Below are 20184 nucleotides of genomic sequence, written 5' to 3' on the forward strand. Positions count from 1 at the left end.
GTCAAAGAAATGCTAATCACTTGCACCGGTAAGATTAGTCTCTTTGAAAAGAGCGGTACGTGGTATTGTATTCAATCTATTATATGATTGAAGACAGGTGATGAGTGCAACATGATGTAGTGCAGAGCGATCTATTCAAAATTGTATTTATCTATTGTGACGTCACTTCACCAGTGTATAGCTTCTGGATTATTTCCGTGACATTGAATGTGCATAATAATTATGTATAGTAGCCGATACAAACAGAAACTACTGTGTCCCTTAATCAAATGTCAATTATCAACACGTGTTCGCGAAATTACGTTTTACAGAGTTGAGTGTAATAATGGGCATTGGGTATACTCGATTATTAAATTGTATTAATTAAAATATGTTTTCAATGCAGATAGACCGTGTTTGCGACCGCCCTATCTGTATTAATTCAATAATATAATAATTTGACAAGAAGTCTCTCACGCAGCAGTCAGGGTGTTTAGCTTTCACTCAAGTTATGGACTTTCTAGATGCTATAAAGTCACGTAAACTTCAAGGATTATACGCAGTAAATAGGGAAAAATATATTAATTTTATAAGGACATGAAATACACTATAAAAATTCGATTATTCAACCCATTCAACCCAACAAAGATTATTGTTGAAAGATACGAGACATCATCATACTCCTGAGTCAAGCTCTGCCTGTCCGACATATAAACGCCCTCTAGCAAGGTCACAACATCATTTTTAATAACAATACGCTATTTACATAAGAATATGGACACATGCAAATTAGCTAGTGCCACATCCTGATTTATGGATCCATGATTATGATGTTATCTCGGCTATAATAGGCTGTCCACGCTATCTGCCGAGAAAGGTACTCCAAATAGTCGTTGAAACTGAACGTTGATGGCGCTGTTAAGGAAAATATGATGGTAGCAGCTGCGGACCGTTTCTCGAAGCTTGTGTGCATGGAAACAAAAAATGTGAATAATAACTTCTTAAAATTCAAAACCTTGGATCACTTGACTTGTATTTGAAAAATTCTACCAAAAGTAGGTATAAAATACGCATCGTGAACATGGGGAACAAGAACAATTAATTTACAATCTTAGATCACTTTTAGTACAGACTTGTAATTGTATATTGTAAATTCTACCACCACCACGCCCCCCCCCCCCTTCCCGGGGGCACCCCACTTTGGAGGTGACGCGTATGCAGGGCTGTTAAGACCCCTTTTTCAGCATCGCTATCACTCAAAGACCCCATATTTGTTTACGAACACATGCTCTGTCACCCGAAGACCCCTTATTTTTCCATTTTATCTGTCACCCAAAGACCCTTATTTTTCAATTTGAACAGCAACTTTTATTTATCACTGATTTTGATACTTATTTTGAAAAAAAACCAAAGAAATTTGAAGCTGAGATTTAGAACTCAAATTTCAATGTTGGAGGTTTCTGTGGCGCTGCTTCGGCTCTCACCCAAAGGTTCCATTTAAAAAATTGGTCATGTTCTATCCCCAATGACACCCATATTTTTTACATTTTGCTCTCACCGAATGCCAAAAGTTATGCTCTCACCCAATGACCCTGGGGCCACTCACATAAATGGTCTGTACGCCTGCGTGACCAACAAAACAAATAAAAGAGGTGGTCATTTTAGGAAAGTTACGCGCGTGATGCATTTAGGTATGGATGGCGAATACCTTCAAAATACGCGCAAGATAATACGCCTAACCTTACACTCCTAAGATGCAATCTTAGACATCTAAGATGCAATTTTATCTTAGACGTCAAAGTTAACACACTTTATGAACAATTTTGAGTGAATTACTCAAAAACATTTCTCAACCTAAATATGAATTCTGGAGGGGCACTTTTTAAGAAAAGTGATTTTTGAGTTTTGTTTTCGCCACTGTTTCTGTGCCTAATTGAGGTTTGTGTGGCCGATTGCGATGATTTAAAGTTGGGGTTCAAGTTTACGTTGTTGATAATCAAAATTTTATCATAATTTGATTGCAGTTTATCTTAATTCAGTCCCAAAAATGTTTTGTTTACTGCACTGCACAGCGTCAGTGCAGTCACCGGAGCAGATCAAAATATATTTACAATTTTGTAGGACACTTACGTTCAACATGGGCCTAAATATTTTTTTCTTAACTATCTGTTCCTATGGGACAGGAAATTGTTGAAAGTGTCAGGAAAAATCTTCAAAAGTCACCCATTTGGGGTTACCCCGGAGAGAATTTTGTCCCGCTTTGGCTGGAATTGACCATATATCAATGGTTTCCTGCTTATATAATGCGGGGTAATATATTCAGAAATTGTGTAAACCCATCAGTAATGAATCCTGTTACATCATTACATCTACGGCGACTTCTGTAGGAAACATGTGTGTCTGTTCGTCTGAGAACAGTAACTTTCTTGCAGAACTTTCAAACCAAATAATACCAACAAATCAAACTTACATTATATATGCAAGCTATAGCTACATAATAATATTATAACAGAATTAAGAAGGTTTTGTCAGTTCACATTTCATTATTTGTTAAATTGTAATGTATATGGAATAAATAAAATACTTCTGTAATACCAATTGAGAAGGAAACTACGACTCATCACATACTTGGTACAGTCAAAAGAAGGCCAGGATCTTGGACTTTCGTGCTGGATTGATATGCGTAGTTGGTTGGTATATTTGGCATGTAGCTGGTGCCCGGTTCCCTGTTACCCTTAAATGGTGTTGATGATGTGTCGCGTACTAACCAATACGTTTTTTGCATTCCTTTGCCCTGATGAGGTAAATAATTGAGCCAGTTTATTACAAAACATACAAACATTATGTCATCATGGCACCAAAGCATTGACGGTTTTAAGCTTGTATCTAAATATTAATGCATTTGGTATCACATAGCAACACTGCTCAGACATGAACACATTGTTGTCAAGTACTCTTGACTCTTCAATCAATTCCTATCTAAAAATATTTAATATAAATGAATTTCTTTATAGCAATTATAGCCTACTTCTTACCTTGACCTCAAGTTCGCCGCGGAGTTCCGTTTCAAAAATTCCAAAGCTATCTAGAATCTCCTTTGTTTCAATGCTCATATGTATTTTTTGAGCTGTAAGTAATAAAAGTCGATCGAGTAATAACACTAATAATAATAATAATAATAACAACAACAACAACAACAACAACAACAACAACAACAACAACAACAACAACAACAACAACAACAACAACAACAACAAACTTTTAATAATAATAATGATAATTAAATTAGTAATAATTAAATTAAATTTCAAATTGATGGCACTGGAAAACGAAATGAAGTATGAAGCTCAAATTTTCAGGATTTTACTTTCTCATCTATATCTACCACCACACAGAAAAAGAAAAAGAGGCGTTGCGGTGCACATCCCTAGAGTCGACATGGAATGGCTCTAATGAATCATTGCCAGCGGATCATTGATTGAAAAAATAAAAATAACTATTCAAAGTCTCCAATATATATATATATATATATACATGATAATCTTGTATTGTGCCCAGTGGCGTAGCCAGTGGGGGGCAGGGGGCCGGTCCCCCCCGCTCGTCATGGCCGTCGGTTCATGTAAGGCCGTCGGTAGACGGAAGGCTTTTTTGGTGAAAAAAATTGGGTTAACAATAGACATTTTTCACCCAATAACTTGAAAGTTTGTATAAAACAATGATGAAAATTGTGAATTACACATAAAAATTTAGTGTTTTGCGCCCATTATCCTTTTTATTTTTTTTATATTTTTTTGCTCTTCATTTTTTCAAACCATGCAAAAAGAAATTGGGTCAACAAATCACAACTTCCGTCGGCAAAAATATTTCCGTCGGTACATTTACAAGTTGTGCCCTCCGGTTCAAAAATCCTGGCTACGCCACTGATTGTGCCCACCTTCACCATTAGATTCCATTCGTGACGCCATGTTTACTGTATCACCAAATAAACAATAACGTGGCATCGTGTATCCAACAACACCAGCCACACATGGTCCTGTAAATAAAAAAAAAAAAAAAAAATACCTCATTTTGAGTTGCTTCCATCGACGATTGCACATACCCTACCACAAGCTTACCATGGAAAGATGATTGAAAATGGGGTTTATAAGTGCACATCTCTTAAGGCAAGTCAGGGCCTTCAGGTCAGAGTTTTCCAGTTTTGGTTATTTTGCTTCAGGGGTAGACGCAATCATTAATGCGGGATATGTAAACATAGTCGCCAGTCGTGCACTTCTTAAAATATCGATGCCGCAGTTCCTTTCCAATCGCCACCACGTACCCGGTATTTAAAAGTAAAATTTGATCTTGTTGCAGTGACTGCAAATTAGTTTTATCTTTAAAATACCCACCGAGAGGAATATAACATTTGCACCTAACCAATCTACATTCTGTTGTTTGCCATTGCCGACCATCCGAAAAACATGTTAAAGGAACGTCACCGGAAAGCATGGTAAGCATAAAACGTCAGTGAAAACCTCAAAATGCAGTCACAATATGTATATATTAGTAAATCCCCCAAACGAATGGTAACGTAGGTCTGCCGAAAAGAGCTGTGTCCACAATAAGAAACTATGTGCCCAAAGATTTGTCTTTAGCATGTTGCTTTCTTGAAATATCCCTAAAAACATCAAATTTGGAGAAATCGCCACAAAAACAAACACGAGCCTTCCAAATTAAATACACAATCGCACTTGGTGGCCTGGCCATTACTTGCCCCTGTGATTTGGGGTAGGTCGTGTCTTTCCCTCTCCGTGTACCAGCATAGCCTTGATCAAGGCTTCCTCCTTACTTTTTCACTATTCATGCTCTTCTTTATAGGACCCATGGGCGAAGTATCATATACTGGACTCCCTCAGATTTTTAGTCAGGTCAGAATTTTTGTGTGGAAACATGAGCTTAGGGAGAAGTATACCTTGTGGGCATGGTGTGCACTTTGCTCAAACACTTCCCCTGCAGTGTACAGTATGCCTGGGGTAAGGTATGATAAGAAAGCCCACTATATAGCAATTCAAATGACAAACACTTCACTAATTTCGCGGGTACTTTATTTCGCGAATCGCCGGTCCTCGCCATTTTCGCGGGTACTTAATTTCATGAATCCAGGATTTTCAAATTCCAGTAAATGACACGGTAAACACAAGCAGTATTTCACGTCAAGTTTCGAATTCAAAATTAGCCTCACTTTGCTGCGTATTTCCACCTTACCTTCCCTTAATTAAATGTTGAGATAAATGTTGAGATATGGCCATATTTTGTAGGAAATCATATGCAAACTATGATAAAATTACGAGATACTTCATGACTTTTGTCAAAGTAAAAAAAAACCATGTGGCCCATGGGCGCGGCCATTTTACATCCTCGTTCAATCAGAACATTTTATTTTCGTTTTAAACTTTATTTTCTCATGTTATTACACTCCAAACAACACTCTAAAATTATTTTAATATGTTTTCGTGATTTAAAAAGATATTCTAAAATGATTAGAAGTGATTTAATAAAAACAAACTGAGACAGAAATAAAATATTCCATGTGGCGGCGGCCATTTTACAACCTCGTTCAATCAGAACATTTTATTTTATTTTTAAACTTTATTTTCACAAGTTACAACACTCTGAACAAGACTCTAAAATATTATTTTATTTGTTTCTATGATTTAAAAAGATATTTTTAAATGTTTAGAAGTGGTTTTAATTAAAACATTATGAGACAGAAATGAAAGTTTGTATTAGCATGATTGGTTACTACTTTCTAAGCTGCAAATGGATCAACAAAAATAGACACCAATTTTCCGATGCTCTAGCGACTTTTCTGTGAAAGTGCAATGCTTTGTGGAATTTATATGATCTTTGTAATGATATATGAGGCTATTTTGATGATGTTTCCAGGTAAATTGAATTTAATAAATGAAAATTATTTATATCAGATAGTCACAAAAAAAATTTAGAGGTGAATTCTGTAATGGAAGTTGCCAGAGTTGGGTTGTCAAATTCGGAACCCAGTTCCGACTTGTGCAAATTTTCAGCGGCATATGAAAGGATTCAAATTCTTTAGATGTTATTAAATTCGCGGGGATTTAATTTCATGAAACAAAAGTCCTCGCGAAATTCGCGAAATTAAGTGGTTTTAAGTATGATGGTGAATAATTATTTTGAAAGAATAAATAACTTCAAATTTTGGAAAGAAATGTAAATTTTTGGAAGATGTGGCAAAGCTTCCATGAATTTTACATTCACTAACTATGGACGCCAAAAGACTTGAAGCAAGTCTAGTACCAGCACTATAGTTTAGTTTTAGTTTACCCCTATCAGAGCCCTTATCCACAATGTTAAGGAAAGTTCTATAGGAGCAAGTATGGAGTAACTGCTATCTGATGTCTCCCTAACTCCCCACACACAAGCGCACCCCAACGTTAGTTTTGTTTCTGAAATAGCGAAACTATACTTGGCAATAGCGGAACAGCGAAAATAGCGGAAAATAGCGAAACTACACTTGACATTGAATAGGTTTCACTTACCAGTATGAATTCCAATACGAAGCTGTACAGACTCGTGACTCCTATCTCCAATAGCACTGACGGATGTTATTGATTGTAACATGTCCACACTCATTTTTGCTATTTCATAGGCATGATTACTGCCATTGCGTATAGGAAGACCCGATGCCACCATGTAAGCATCGCCGATGGTCTCCACCTGAATGAAACCACAAGGATATAAATAACGATTTCAATCGACATAGAAGATTACACTCGGGGTGTCCACAGACGTTTAAAAGATTTATTCTTAGTTACAGCTGTGACTTCATGAACAGGGGTTGCCTCGTTGTTCTAAATTATGTTTAAAGCAATAATTTATACAATAATAGTAAAAAAAAGGAGTTTCAATTGGCCTGTCATTTGCAAATTTTTGACTCTTTCAAACTAAAATTTTACACAATATATTGCCAAAATGGTCCACCATATGATTTCAGTTAGGTCTTCCTTTTGCAAAAGTTTCTCACTTCTGAAGGGGGCACACCTCTCCGACACCACTTACGTCGCAAGTTGTTTAAAGCAATAATTTATACAATAACAGGGCAAACATATAGGCATGTATATGCGCAACACACAAGCATTTGAAATACCCAGAGAAACCAACAAACTGTACCAAATTAGTCTCGTTGCAAAAGACTAAATTTGGTACAAAATTATGCAATCGGTTATAGTTGTCTAATGAATTTTTGATTTTGTGTGTGAGTGGCACCTTTATTCACATTATGGACTTTGCTATATGTCTACTATAGCACACGTCATAATTAAATTCGTAAGAATATCATCAAACAGAGTGTACAAACCTTGTATACGTCGTAATGAGTGAGAATATTATCAAATACGGTGTACAATCCATTCAAAAGTCCAACGACCTGCAACAACAATGGATAAGAAAATTCGTATTTATAATTAGGGCCAATAATTATACAGTAGATGAACATGATAATCATTTATTATGTACCCGATTACAATTATTTACGATCATAAAAGGTACACTCTAAACAAGAGCGTAAATTTATCAAAGAAAATACATTTCGCAAGAAACTAGAATTCGGTTTCACTTCAGCAAATACCTGCAATGGTGAACTTTTTGATGCCATGTCCGTAAATCCAACGATGTCACTGAAGCATATGGTAACACTAATGAAAGATTCTGGTTCAACCACCTCACCTTTCATTAACTGATTTGCCACGGTTCTGTAAGAAAATGATGCCAATATTTCAATAATTAATTGTTTGATTCGGGGAGGGGGTCTCCCTGGTTAAACCTATGTAGGGAGATGCGCCAAGGTTTTGGGGTACCTTTTCAGCAATTTTGGTATATGGACGGGTGGGTTTTTAGTGTAGACCTATGCGCCCAATTGGGCGTATTTTGGGGAAAGTGTCCTTAAAGCACCAAATTAGGGCAAATTAGGGTGATTTTTGGCTGCTTTTTGATGAAAATTGGCATACTGATGAGTAGCAAAAACAGCAAAATGTTGGTATAGAGAAAGTCAGTATCCAAAAGTCTGCGTGGCACATCCCCGTACAAAAAGTTTTGATTACGCTGTATTATTTAAAAGTAATGGCGCTACATTGTAGCAGGTTGTAGAAATTGTATAGAGATGAAATGAATTGATTTATTCCGGTCGACAACCCAATACAAATGACCAAGACACCAAATTCAACGGATTGGTGTGGTTTGAACTATATCACATAGGGGAGGTAATAATAATAAAGATATCTGGATCCCCCATACAGAATGGGGGATCCATGACAAGAGAATTGGGATTTCGGGTTGAAGGGCAAGGGTAAGATGCTGGAAAGGATTAGAGAGGAACACAGATGATGGAGTGTGGGCAAGAGTCCCTGCGTTTGGATAACAAACAAATATCAGATTTCTGGAGAATCCCATAAAGTAAGATTCCAGGATTGCAGTACCACCGGGCAGCAAATCTTTGACACACCTGGAGGTGATTGGTCTTGTTGAGGGATGCCATGTGACACACCCATATTTAACGATGAAAGGCGAGAAAGAGATTACGAAGCAGTGGCGTAACTAGCAGGGGCAGGGGGCGGAATAATTCTGGTATACCCTGCGTACAAGTATAACCCTAACCCTAATTAAAGCCCATCCTAATTATAACCATAACCCCACCCTAATTATAGCCCTACCCTAACCCTAACTCTAGCCCTAACCCCAAAACACAAGGTGCGCAGGGTAGGCATTTACCAGAATAATATGAGGAGACTTAAGGGCTGGGGTATGAACGTTTGGACAGTATTTATTTTGGGACATTAAAGCACATCAGACATATGAATTGCATTCTGAATACGAAGAATGTCATTCTGATATCAAATAATTTTGATTTTTTGAAATTCGCAATTTAATACACATTTTATGGCAAATCATTAAAATTGATATTTTGATATTTAACAGTACTTGAAGTAAACTTTATAAATCTGATGATTTATACTTAAAGTGTATGTAGGTGGGATGAAAAGCCGACGATCAATTGAAAATTTTGACCTTTCGTATTGAAGATATGGATTTTTTCCCAAAACACCAAAAAAAAAAATAGGTCTTTTGGGAAAAAATCCATATCTTCAATATGAAAGGTCAACATTTGCAATTGACCGTCGGCTTTTCCTCCTGCTACATACACTTTAAGAATATATCATTAGATTTATATAATTTACTTCGAGGACTGTTATATATCAAAATTTGAAAAATATCAAATTTTTTTAATTTGTCATAAAATGTGTATTATATTGGGATTTTCAAAAAATGAAAATTATTTGATATCAGAAAGAGATGCTTCGTATTCAGAATGCAATTCGATAGGTCTGAGGGCTCTCATGTCCCACAAAAAATACTGCCGAAACGCAATAAACGCTCATTTTAGATCCCTAGGGATATCTTCAATACGAAAGGTCAAAATTTTCAATTGATCGTCGGCTTTTCATCCCACCTACATACACTTTAAGTATAAATCATCAGATTTATAAAGTTTACTTCAAGTACTGTTAAATATCAAAAATATCAATTTTAATGATTTGCCATAAAATGTGTATTAAATTGCGAATTTCAAAAATCAAAATTATTTGATATCAGAATGACATTCTTCGTATTCAGAATGCAATTCGATATGTCTGATGTGCTCTAATGTCCCAAAATAAATACAGTCCAAACGTTCATACCCCAGCCTTTAAGATCGAAGAGCTGTTGGAAGAAAACAAGACAAAAACATTAACATGAATAAGGAAAAGAAGTGGTACAACGGAAAGCTCAGGGACCTTTCCTGAACCTACATCATGGATGAAAACCAACTGAGACCTGTTGATCTCAAGTAAACCAGGACAGCATTTGATCGGCATGTTAACCCGCATCCCCCACCCAGCATCTGTATGATGGGACGGTGCATGGGGAACACGGTCGTAGGCCTTAGAAAGATTGAAAACGAGCATAACAATGCTCTTCATGTATGTCTTAGGAATTGGGAAGGAACGCTTGTTGAGAATTTCATTGATGACAAAGTGATCCAAGATGTTGCTATGGATAATCATAATGGAGAAATGATATGTGTCTCTTACTTGGTAGCCGCATGACATGCATGAGGGGCTCTAACTTAAAAAAAAAGGAAAATTAGAAAGCTTCCAACTATCTGGATCTCTACCTGTGGCGAGAAAAAGATTAAACAATCTGCTTAGTGTTGGGGAGATAGCAAGGCAGTGTTTTTGAACACGTAATCCCACCAACCCTAACAGCAGAGCTGCGAATTAGGCATGTTAGGGAATGGATTTCATCACTTCAGCAGGTCAATTAGTAAGGGTCGTAATTTTGTAGACGAGCCCGCCGTTTTTACTGAATATCAGCCAAAGTCAATACATGGCTTGTGTTATCACGAATGTATTAAACAAATCCCATTGACTAAGCTTCGTAATTGGCAAAATCCATCACAAATTACGCAGTGAATGTTTACAATATATACGCAATGAAATACTAATATCTTGTTTTAATATTGGTTACTAGAGACCAGTCGATCGGATTTTATCTTCAGAAAAGACATGGCAGAAATTGAATCGAGTTTAAACAGTTGCTTACTTTGGTAAAACTTCATACAGAAGTTTCTCGGTGCGTCTTTTCTCTTCCATAAAGGCAGCGGTGCGTTCATCTACAATGGCTTCTAATTTGTCGGCATATTTCTGCATTCTTGACAATAGCGCGTCAACAACGTTTCCATCTTTCTTATCCCTATAAAATGAATTTGGTTGAAATAAGTTGACAACATTGTAATAAGAGACCAATGTTAATGTTCGGTAACTGAATCTTTGGAACATAGATTTGAAAGTGTTTTTTGGCATGCCTGAAGGGCACTGAACAAAATTATAACGTCATAACTAAACGTCACATATAGGGCAAACTATATCATTTTTGGATTCCTTATGACCAGACGAGCAATTTGGTACACTTTTTTTTTAAGAATTGGAATATTTTATAATTTTGACCCCTGATTGACCTTAATGGACCCCTACCAAAAATGCCTAACACAAGAGGGTTCCAAAGATTTAGTCACTGACATTAGCATTGGTCCCTTACTATTGGGAGCAGACTGCATGATTCAAAGAATGAATAATTATGCCCGAAATACGTACGCATAATGAGCATCCCGATGCAAAAACACATGTCTCCGCAAGTGAAACATGTTAAAGTACAGTGTCAGATTGTGAAACATATTTACCGAATTAAATTTCGTTCCAAAACTTAAAAAGCTCAAGGAAATCTTACGAATTTGGTCGATGAGAGATTTAAGTCCAATTGGTAAAATTACAATTGTTTACAATCGTTTTCTGTCTTACCTAAACCACCTGATAATTTTTTGAAGGAGATGGACTCGATAATATTTAAATTTATTTGGTCAGATAAAACCAGATAAACTCAGTAGAAAGTCCATCATTGGTGACTATGAGAAAGGGGGCCTCAAGATGGTTCACATTACCTCAGTTATTAATGGGCTTAAAGTGGCTTGGGTTAAACGTCTCTTGGATGTGAACAACAATGGTTAATGGAAATGTTTTATATGTTTTATATGAAACAGATTGGTGGTAATCTTTTTTGGGAATGTAACACTAAACCAGAGGAGAAATGTATTAAGCTTGTTAAGAATATGTTTATTGGTGAAATTCTCAATGTTTGGTGTACAATTACTTATGATTCTCCTTCAAGTCATTTTAGACATCAAATATTATGGAATAATTCATCTATTGTTATCGCCCAAAACACTGTTTACAACTAGTCTGGCATGAGAAAGGTATTAAATTTATTTCTGATATTTTAAATGAAGATGATAGGTTTCTTCCCTTGATAGCTTGAAGACCGAGTATAATTTACAATGTAACTTTTTTTGAATATTTTGCTCTACTCTATGTCATTCCAAATGTATGGATCAGAAGTGTCGAGAGGGGGAGACTTGGGAACTGTTCAGAATGATCATGATGATATGCATGCTCTTATCTGTTCCTCTAAGAAGGTCTGCAAATTGGTTCACAAAATTTGCGTTGACAAGTTGTTTAAGACGCCCAAAGCCGATGCCAAATGGGCTGTCTTTTTTGATGATATGAATTTAAATTGGAACGATATTTACAGGATTCCCTTGTCTTCCTCCTATCAACCAAACTTAGATATTTTCAATTCAAAATTCTGCATATAATTATAGGTATAAATGAAAATCTGTTTAAATATGGTTATGTTGATTCAAATCTTTGTACTTTTTATAATCAGGAGTTAGAAAATATCCCGCATTAATTTTGGCAATGTGGTACTTCCGCTCAAATTTGGAAGAAGGTTCAAGATAATATCTTTAAAAAAAGAGTTAGTCTTACCATGAAGGATGTTCTGACGGGCATATTAGATGTTGATTATTGTCATTATAATGTTGTTGTTCTTCAGGGGAAAAAGTTTATTTATAATATTATGCAAGATGTAATAAAAGTAAGCTGGACATACAAGGTTTTAAATGTATGCTTAATAATGTCGCCGAGACTGAAAAACACATTGCAAACAATAAAGGTAAATGTATGAATGGAATAAAAGATGGAACTCTATAAATATGTAATAACTGTTACTTTCATCAATGTAATATTATGGTAATTATTTTGTATAATTGTGGCTCATATAACTATGTATAACTGAGATCATGTTTGATAAATAAATGCACAGGGCACCTTGTATGCTCTGTGGAAAGATAAAAAATATATTAACCGAGAAGCTGGGGTCTGGGGACCTATTGCGTTTTTATATGGGATGACTGATACATGGGATGACTGATTATTATTAATTTAGAGGTAGAGATTTCTTACGCCTATCATGGCGATCATTTTCTTCGGCGGGGGGTTCCCACATTATCAAAATGTCGGCGTCAATAAAATTGGGGGCTCCCCTATTTCGGCAGCAAAACTTTTTGCCACCCCCCCACCGTTTACACCTCCCCAACTGTCTTTTTGAATAAAATAAAAACACTATCTGTAGTCATCTTGTGACCCTACATTTTGGTCATCAATTTTTTTATGACACCCCCTATTTTTCTTTCCGTATATTTGGCACCCCCTTCCGAAGAAAATGATAGCCCCCCTCCCAGCAAACACAAAACGTTTTCGACATCATTCGCAAACGATTATAAAAGGTTATCAGAAAACGTTTAAATGTCGGGTTATATAAAGGGTATATTAAGGGTATAAAACGTTTTCATAACATGAAAAATCATTTTTTGATAATCTACTGCTCAGCAAGCAAAAAATGTTTTACAGAAAACGTTTAAATGTCGGGTTATATAAAGGGTATAAAAACGTTTTAATAACATTCCAAAAACATTTTTGAAAACTTGATACAAAACATTCTAAACAGAATATTATTTTGGGGTTGAAAAAATATTTTGCGAAAAATGTTTGCCCAAAATATTTGCAATAACGTTTTAAAAACATTTTCGTGACCTTTATATAACCCGACATTTAAATGTTATTAAAACGTTTTGAAAAAAAACATTTTAATAACATTTCTGTATTTGCTGGGTGCAAATATTTTAACATAATGTAATTTAAGTGTTGACAAAATATTTGGTAAAAAATGTTGGCAAAAATAGTTTACAATAACATTTTTGAAAGCATTTAAAAAATATTGTTGTAGTGTGTTAACATACACACTTGACATTCATGGCTCCATTCACATAAAACTAATTATAATGTTTTTCTTTGGGCCAATATTGAAAAGGAAAGACGTTATAGATGGGTTTGCTCATCTTAAATCTCAGGTTTGCTGCTATAACAGTAGGTGAGAAAGTAGGCCAGTACAGGGAATTTAGGCTATTTAGTATTTGGCATTTTTTTATGATCTGGATTTAGTACAAGAAGTCATACCTAGAATATTTTCTCAATTTGAATTTTATCCTTTCTAGATGATCCACCCAAAAATTAAAAAAATCATCGTATAGATCCCTGTACTAATCTTAATCTGGATTCAAGTGTGATACAGATATTCTGCTTGGAGTATAAATGATCCAGGTCCAGATGTTGAGATACATTTAATTTATTTTTGATCCTGATGCACAATTTTTGACAAGAATCGAAATCGATTCTTTCGAAAATCCGTGGCAAAAATGGCAAAAAAAATTGAAAAATTACCCTGGATCAGTTATCGAGACCCCCATTGGCGGCTGATCAGTTCCCAAGACCCCCCTTTTTTTTACCGGCCAATCAGTTTCCTAGACCCCCCCCCCCTTATTTGCCGGGCGATCAGTTCCTTAGACCTCGAGTTCGAAACTGGCGGTGGCACACCCTACCCAAAAAATGTGAGTGCCCCCCGGAGTCTCATAAACTGGTGTGAAAAAGATAAGTTAAGTTGGCTTTGTTTAATAGCTTTAGTATGTAATTGTCATATCTAATATTCAAAACCTAGTTTTTTGATGTATGTATAATCGTGCAACGATGACAACTTTTATACCTTTGAACAGCAGATAATATTTGACGACTGGTGGGTCTTGATTTCGGGTCCTCCTCCCAGCATTTATGCATAGTGTAATACATGTCTTCGGAGCATAATTCACGTGAAACCTTGGGTCGAAACGGTGGATTTGTGCCTGCTTTTAATTCTCCAATTGCATCTATGGAACATAAAATTAACAAAATAAAAAGAATATAAGCAAACTTATATTGTGGTTACTAAATGTTTGTCAAATGTTGCTGTATTGTTTGTTTAATCCGTCTCTCTATTTAAATAGCCTTATGATAATACGCCGTACAAGTAGTGCTCTTTTTGAAGCAAGATGTCACAAAAATTGTTCTTGTAATTCAAGGTCTTGTACGAGTGTACCAGATATATATGAAAACCGTAACATAGCAACTGGACTATAAGATTAGTGTCTTTGAAAAGAGCGGTATGATTGTACACATTATACAGGTGATGAGTGCAACCTGCATGCTTTAATGCCGGACAATATTTTTTTTTTTAAATAGTGTAAAGCCATCGCTATGATAATTTATCCTTTTACGACACTACTTCTACGGCGAGTAATAATTTTTGAAAGATCTATTCTAAAAAGAGTATCCATAAAGTACATTTCAATTTTGAGCAGTTATCTTTATAGGCCTAAATATTTTAATTGCAAACAGGACCTATAATATACCACGGGTATTCGTCGGCGAAGTGACGTAATAATGGGTTAACTACCATAGCAATAGGAGAAACAATTTTTGATTATACCGCGCTCCATTACTAGTACGTTCACGCGCGCGGTATCTTTGTATTGAAACATATCATGTTGATCACTCGCATCTGAAAGATTAGTATCTTTGAAAAGAGCGGTATTGTATTCAATACTATGATTGCAGACATACACAGGTGATGAGTGCAACCTGTTTGCAGTGCAGCGGTTATATTTTTAAAAAAATCACCTATTTCTATGGTACAGACTTGACATTTAATATGGAATATTTTTCGCAAAATTCCAAGACTGGTCTGGACGGAGTCTGCATAGACCGCACGGGCTAAATATTAATAGGGGTTTGTCGGGAGATGGTGTAAAATAATTGTTTGACAGAAAATGTGCTTTCCATATGTATACATTAGGGTGCTCATAATGTAGCGAATTTGCCTAAAATGGCGGATTTAGGGAGGCTGAATTTGAGCTTTTTGGGGACACAATTTTGGATTTTATGCAACACGGTTCTGTTATTATGAAATTTATAGGGGTTTGAGGTGATATTTCTTAAACATCGTCAGCAACTGGCATTCATCACAGCTGAAATACACTTACAATGTACCAAGTGTTTGAACAGGGAGGAGCTTAAAATAGGGCTCTTAAAAGCTGTACGTACTCAAAAAGTTTGACTGGCCCCTGGGGTCAAATGTTATAAACTTACGGTACAAAAACATCTATGCGGATTCCTGGTTGTCCAATGAACTCACACTGTTTCTTTGTGTACAGTAAGTTTAAAACATTTGGGCCCAGGGGACCATTCAAACTTTCTGAGTGCGTCTCACTTTTAAGAGCCATATTTTTTAAAGCTCCTCCCACTTTCAAAACTGGTAGATCACAGGTGCAGTTCGGTTCTGACGAACACTTATTGGTATTTAGGTTCAATGAAATCACCTCAAACCTCAATAAATTTGATAATATCAGAATAATGTTACTCAAATTCAGAAATTTTACTCCTACAAATATCAACTTCAGTGTTCTTAAATCCGCCATTTTAGGCTAATTCACTACATTATGAGCGCCATAATGTAAACTAATGGAAAGCACATTTTCTGTCAAACAATTATTTTACAACATCTTCTGACACACCCCAATTAATATTTAGCCCGTGCCATTTATGCAGACCTCTACCAGACCATTCTTGGAATTTTGCGAAAAATTATTCCATATTCAATGTCAAGTCTGTAGTTAATCCGAATTATTACGTCACTTCTCCGGCAAATAGACCATATTATAATCCTAAATCTAATAACGGCCACATCTACACCCCCGCCACGCCCACATATGCAAAGTGCTTCCACTCATATACCATCGAAATCTGAACACATACCCTCCAAGTTGATGGTCACTCCTTCTTCCTCATATGGCCCAATTTGAGTGATGATAGTCTGCATAAGCAAACCAACTGCGTAGATGTCACCTTTTTGAGACGGAGGTAGTGATGGAATTCGAAGATGCTCTGAGCTCCCCAAAGTGGTCCTACGTAATAATTGTTGATTCAAACAAATGACCGTGTTATATTTATTGTTATTATCATTATTATTTATTAACATATTCTGGACAATTAATTTCCCTGATCCAATTTTTTGCATACAACTGTCAGCAGGGGAGTATCTAACCAAGCAATGAGTAACAACCCTTACTCCTCCTCCTGAACCTCTGTGCCACTGCCACAGCATTTGGTATGTAATAGAACACTGGCATCTCGTGCTTTAATGCAGGAGTCAATTTCTTAGGATTTTAGTTTATTTTGGTTAAAGCCATAATGTGTGATTGACTTCACAGCGACGCCCTCAATTTGTCTTGAATTTCTACTTTTTGCATGATTGTAATGCCCATTGGTATACTAACATACCACATTAAAGACTAAGCCTGAAGTGCTTTAATTACAGTAAATAATACGTTTTGAAGCAGTGCCCCAGGCGATGCTTCCCTATTTAATTCCAGCGAAGCGACTTCCATACGATTTGGCCTATTCCGCAACTTTTTGATACACCATTGACAAAACACGCGATAAGGAAGCTAAATAAACGATCGAGTACACCGGAAATGCAGTGTAGCCGCATGTCAAATCTTTAGGTTTGTTTTGCATTGGCAGTAACTGACTGAGAAAGAGATTACACATAGTTCTTTGCAAGAGTAAGCCGGTTTGTAGTATTCATGAACTGTCTGCAGTCATAGGCGTAGATCCTGGGGGATGGGGAGGGGATAACCCCCCAATATTTTACCAGGGGCTGGTCCATACAATCATCCTCCAATGTTGACACCTGTATGTAGGTTTCTGACCAAATTAATCTCATATTTGGCCATTTTAGTCCCCAAAGTGCCAAATTTGTTTGCGCTTCGCGCGAATAGGCATATATTCCACTTTTGCACCATATTTCATCATTTAGCTTCAATATGGAAAATTTTTTATAACCCCATCCAACTATGGAGATTCACCATTACATGCTCAAGCTCAATGCTATAACTCATCAGGCTGCCCATGTGCTTTCCGGGAATCCTGACCACGTCACTGCAGCCTCAGTGGGACCGCGGCCACTAAGCAAAACAAAGGTTCGTTGTCTGTGTGGCAGGTCACATGGGAACAAGTGAACACGGAAACAGGGCACACGCTACAAGGGAACAGCCTATGGATACAGGGCCTTAGTCATAATTTTTTGTTTTATTGGAGCGTATACCGTAGAACATCAGAAAAAAGACTAATTAGACAGCCGTGTTGTAACCCCTTAATGACCTTTGACACCAAAATCTACGAAAACCCCACAGGCATTGCCTTATGTCAATGCATATGTGCACATAGTATCATTCTGCCATGTTATTTGTGACAGAAGGATATTTTGAATGTTTTTCGTCTTCGACCGGAAGTGACCCCTTAATAACCTTTAACCCCAAATAAAAAATACCACATATACATTAGGTAAGCATAATTCATGTGTGTACATACCGTCAATCTCCTATGTTTTTCTTAGCTAATAAGATTTTTTGAAGGAATTTGGTTTTATACCGGAAGTGACCCCTTAATGACCTTCGACCTCAAATATTTGTATGATTCATAGACACTGGGTAATAACAATGTATGTGTGCAAGTTGCGTCACCGTCCTACGTAATTTGTCGGAGAAGTAGCATTTTAAAGCTATTTCGTTTTATACCAGAAGTGCCCCCTCAATGACCTTTGAACTCAAACAAAAAATACCACATATACATAAGGTAAACATAATTCATGTGTGCACATACCGCCACTCTCCTATGTTTTTCTTCGCTTATAAAAATTTTTTAAGGAATTTGGCTTTATACCGGAAGTGACCCCTTAATGACATTTGACCTCAAATATGTGTATGATTCATAGATACTGGGTAATAGCAATGCATGTGTGCAAGTTGCGTCACCGTCCTATGTAATTTGTGGGAGAAGTAGCATTTTGAAAGTATTTCGTTTTATACCGGAAGTGACCCTTAATGACCTTTGAAATCAAAATACCAGACTTCAGCAAATTGACAGAAGAATATATTTCCTTTCTTGGAAGAAGTACGTTCTTTGACGCATTCTAGATCATCTCCGACGACACTGGTAAATAGTAGTACTTTGACTACATAAAATATTTCTGGTTTGCAATTTCCCTTCTTTGAAGGAATTGGACTGTATAAGCATATTAGCTAGCTAGCCCAGATCAACACTATCAACTGTGACCATAATTGTGTTTTCATTTTCTTATATCCAAAGCATTGGAAAAACCCCATTCTATTATGGGCCATTTACTACCTTCACATTATGCTCAATCTGGGAATTCCAAAGTCTTAATTATAATATTAACCTTTCTCATTACATCACTTCCTTAGGGAATTCCATTACATCACTTTCCCTTTACAACCTCAGGGGTTTCCAAATATTCCAAATTAGATATGATTCAACTTGTTTTGTTCAATTTGAGAGGGGAATTCCCCCAAAATGTCAAACTTTGGGCACAACTCAGGGCACATCACACCCTCCCCCTTAAAAGAAGAAAGTTTGAATGTAATGAAAACTTTCTTAATTGTTTCTTCTTTACATCAACTTCAACTTAATGTTAACTTTGAGTGCTTAACTCAACATACACAGTGACTACTTGTCACACAAGTTCCTTTTTAAAGGAATTTTTGTTTGTCACTTTTTATGCAATTCTGGACAAGGCATCAGCCATTACATTGTCTTTTCCCTTAATATGTTTGATGTCCAGATTGTACTCTTACAAGGTCAAACTCCACCTCACCAGTCTTGGAGGTGAGGGGATTGTGATCTGTGAAAACAAGCACAGGGTATACTGTGGTACCCAAATACACATCAAAATGTAGCAATGCTAATAGCAATACTAGACACTCCTTCTCAATTGTGGAGTAATTTCTCTGGTGCTTGTTGAATTTCCTTGAAAAGTAACAAATGGGGTGATCTATTTGATCTTCACCTTCTTGCATCACAACACCTCCACAGCCTATGTCACTGGCATCAACAGTCAACTTGAACTGCTTCTGAAAATCAGGTGCAGTAAGTACTGGTGAACTCATGAGTATTGATTTGACTTTGTGAAAAGCATTTTCACACTGTTCTGACCAAATGAATTTTGCATCTTTCTTCAACAAATCAGTCAAAGGACTTGCTATCTCTGAAAAGTTTGGACAGAACTTTCTATAATAGCCAACCATTCCTAGAAACCTCATGAGTGCCTTCTTGTTTACAGGTGTGGGGTATTGCTCAATTGCTTCAACTTTGGCTTTGATAGGTTTCACCTGACCTTGACCTACAACATATCCCAAGTATGTGACTGTGGCATGGCAAAACTCAATTTTTACCAGATTGACTGTCAACTGTACTTCAGACAGCTTCTTAAACAATTGATGGAGTTGTTCCATGTGTTGTTCCCAAGTTTGAC

The 20184-nt window shown here is 36.5% G+C and overlaps 1 protein-coding gene across 1 annotated transcript; it reads right to left on the bottom strand.

Annotated features, from left to right (window-relative positions):
- Positions 1 to 2599: 2599 nt before the first annotated feature.
- Positions 2600 to 17137, bottom strand: LOC140162317 (atrial natriuretic peptide receptor 1-like). Its single transcript, XM_072185553.1, has 11 exons — positions 17133 to 17137; positions 16608 to 16756; positions 14524 to 14683; positions 13280 to 13302; positions 10633 to 10771; positions 7622 to 7745; positions 7352 to 7420; positions 6534 to 6711; positions 3914 to 4012; positions 3015 to 3106; positions 2600 to 2773 (listed from the first exon to the last, which is right to left on the bottom strand). Exons 1-11 carry the CDS (start codon positions 17135 to 17137, stop codon positions 2600 to 2602), a joined length of 1212 nt encoding a protein of 403 aa, XP_072041654.1.
- Between the last annotated feature and the right edge of the window lie 3047 nt (positions 17138 to 20184).

Source organism: Amphiura filiformis, chromosome 1, assembly GCF_039555335.1.
Source record: "Amphiura filiformis chromosome 1, Afil_fr2py, whole genome shotgun sequence".
Taxonomy (NCBI): domain Eukaryota; kingdom Metazoa; phylum Echinodermata; class Ophiuroidea; order Amphilepidida; family Amphiuridae; genus Amphiura; species Amphiura filiformis.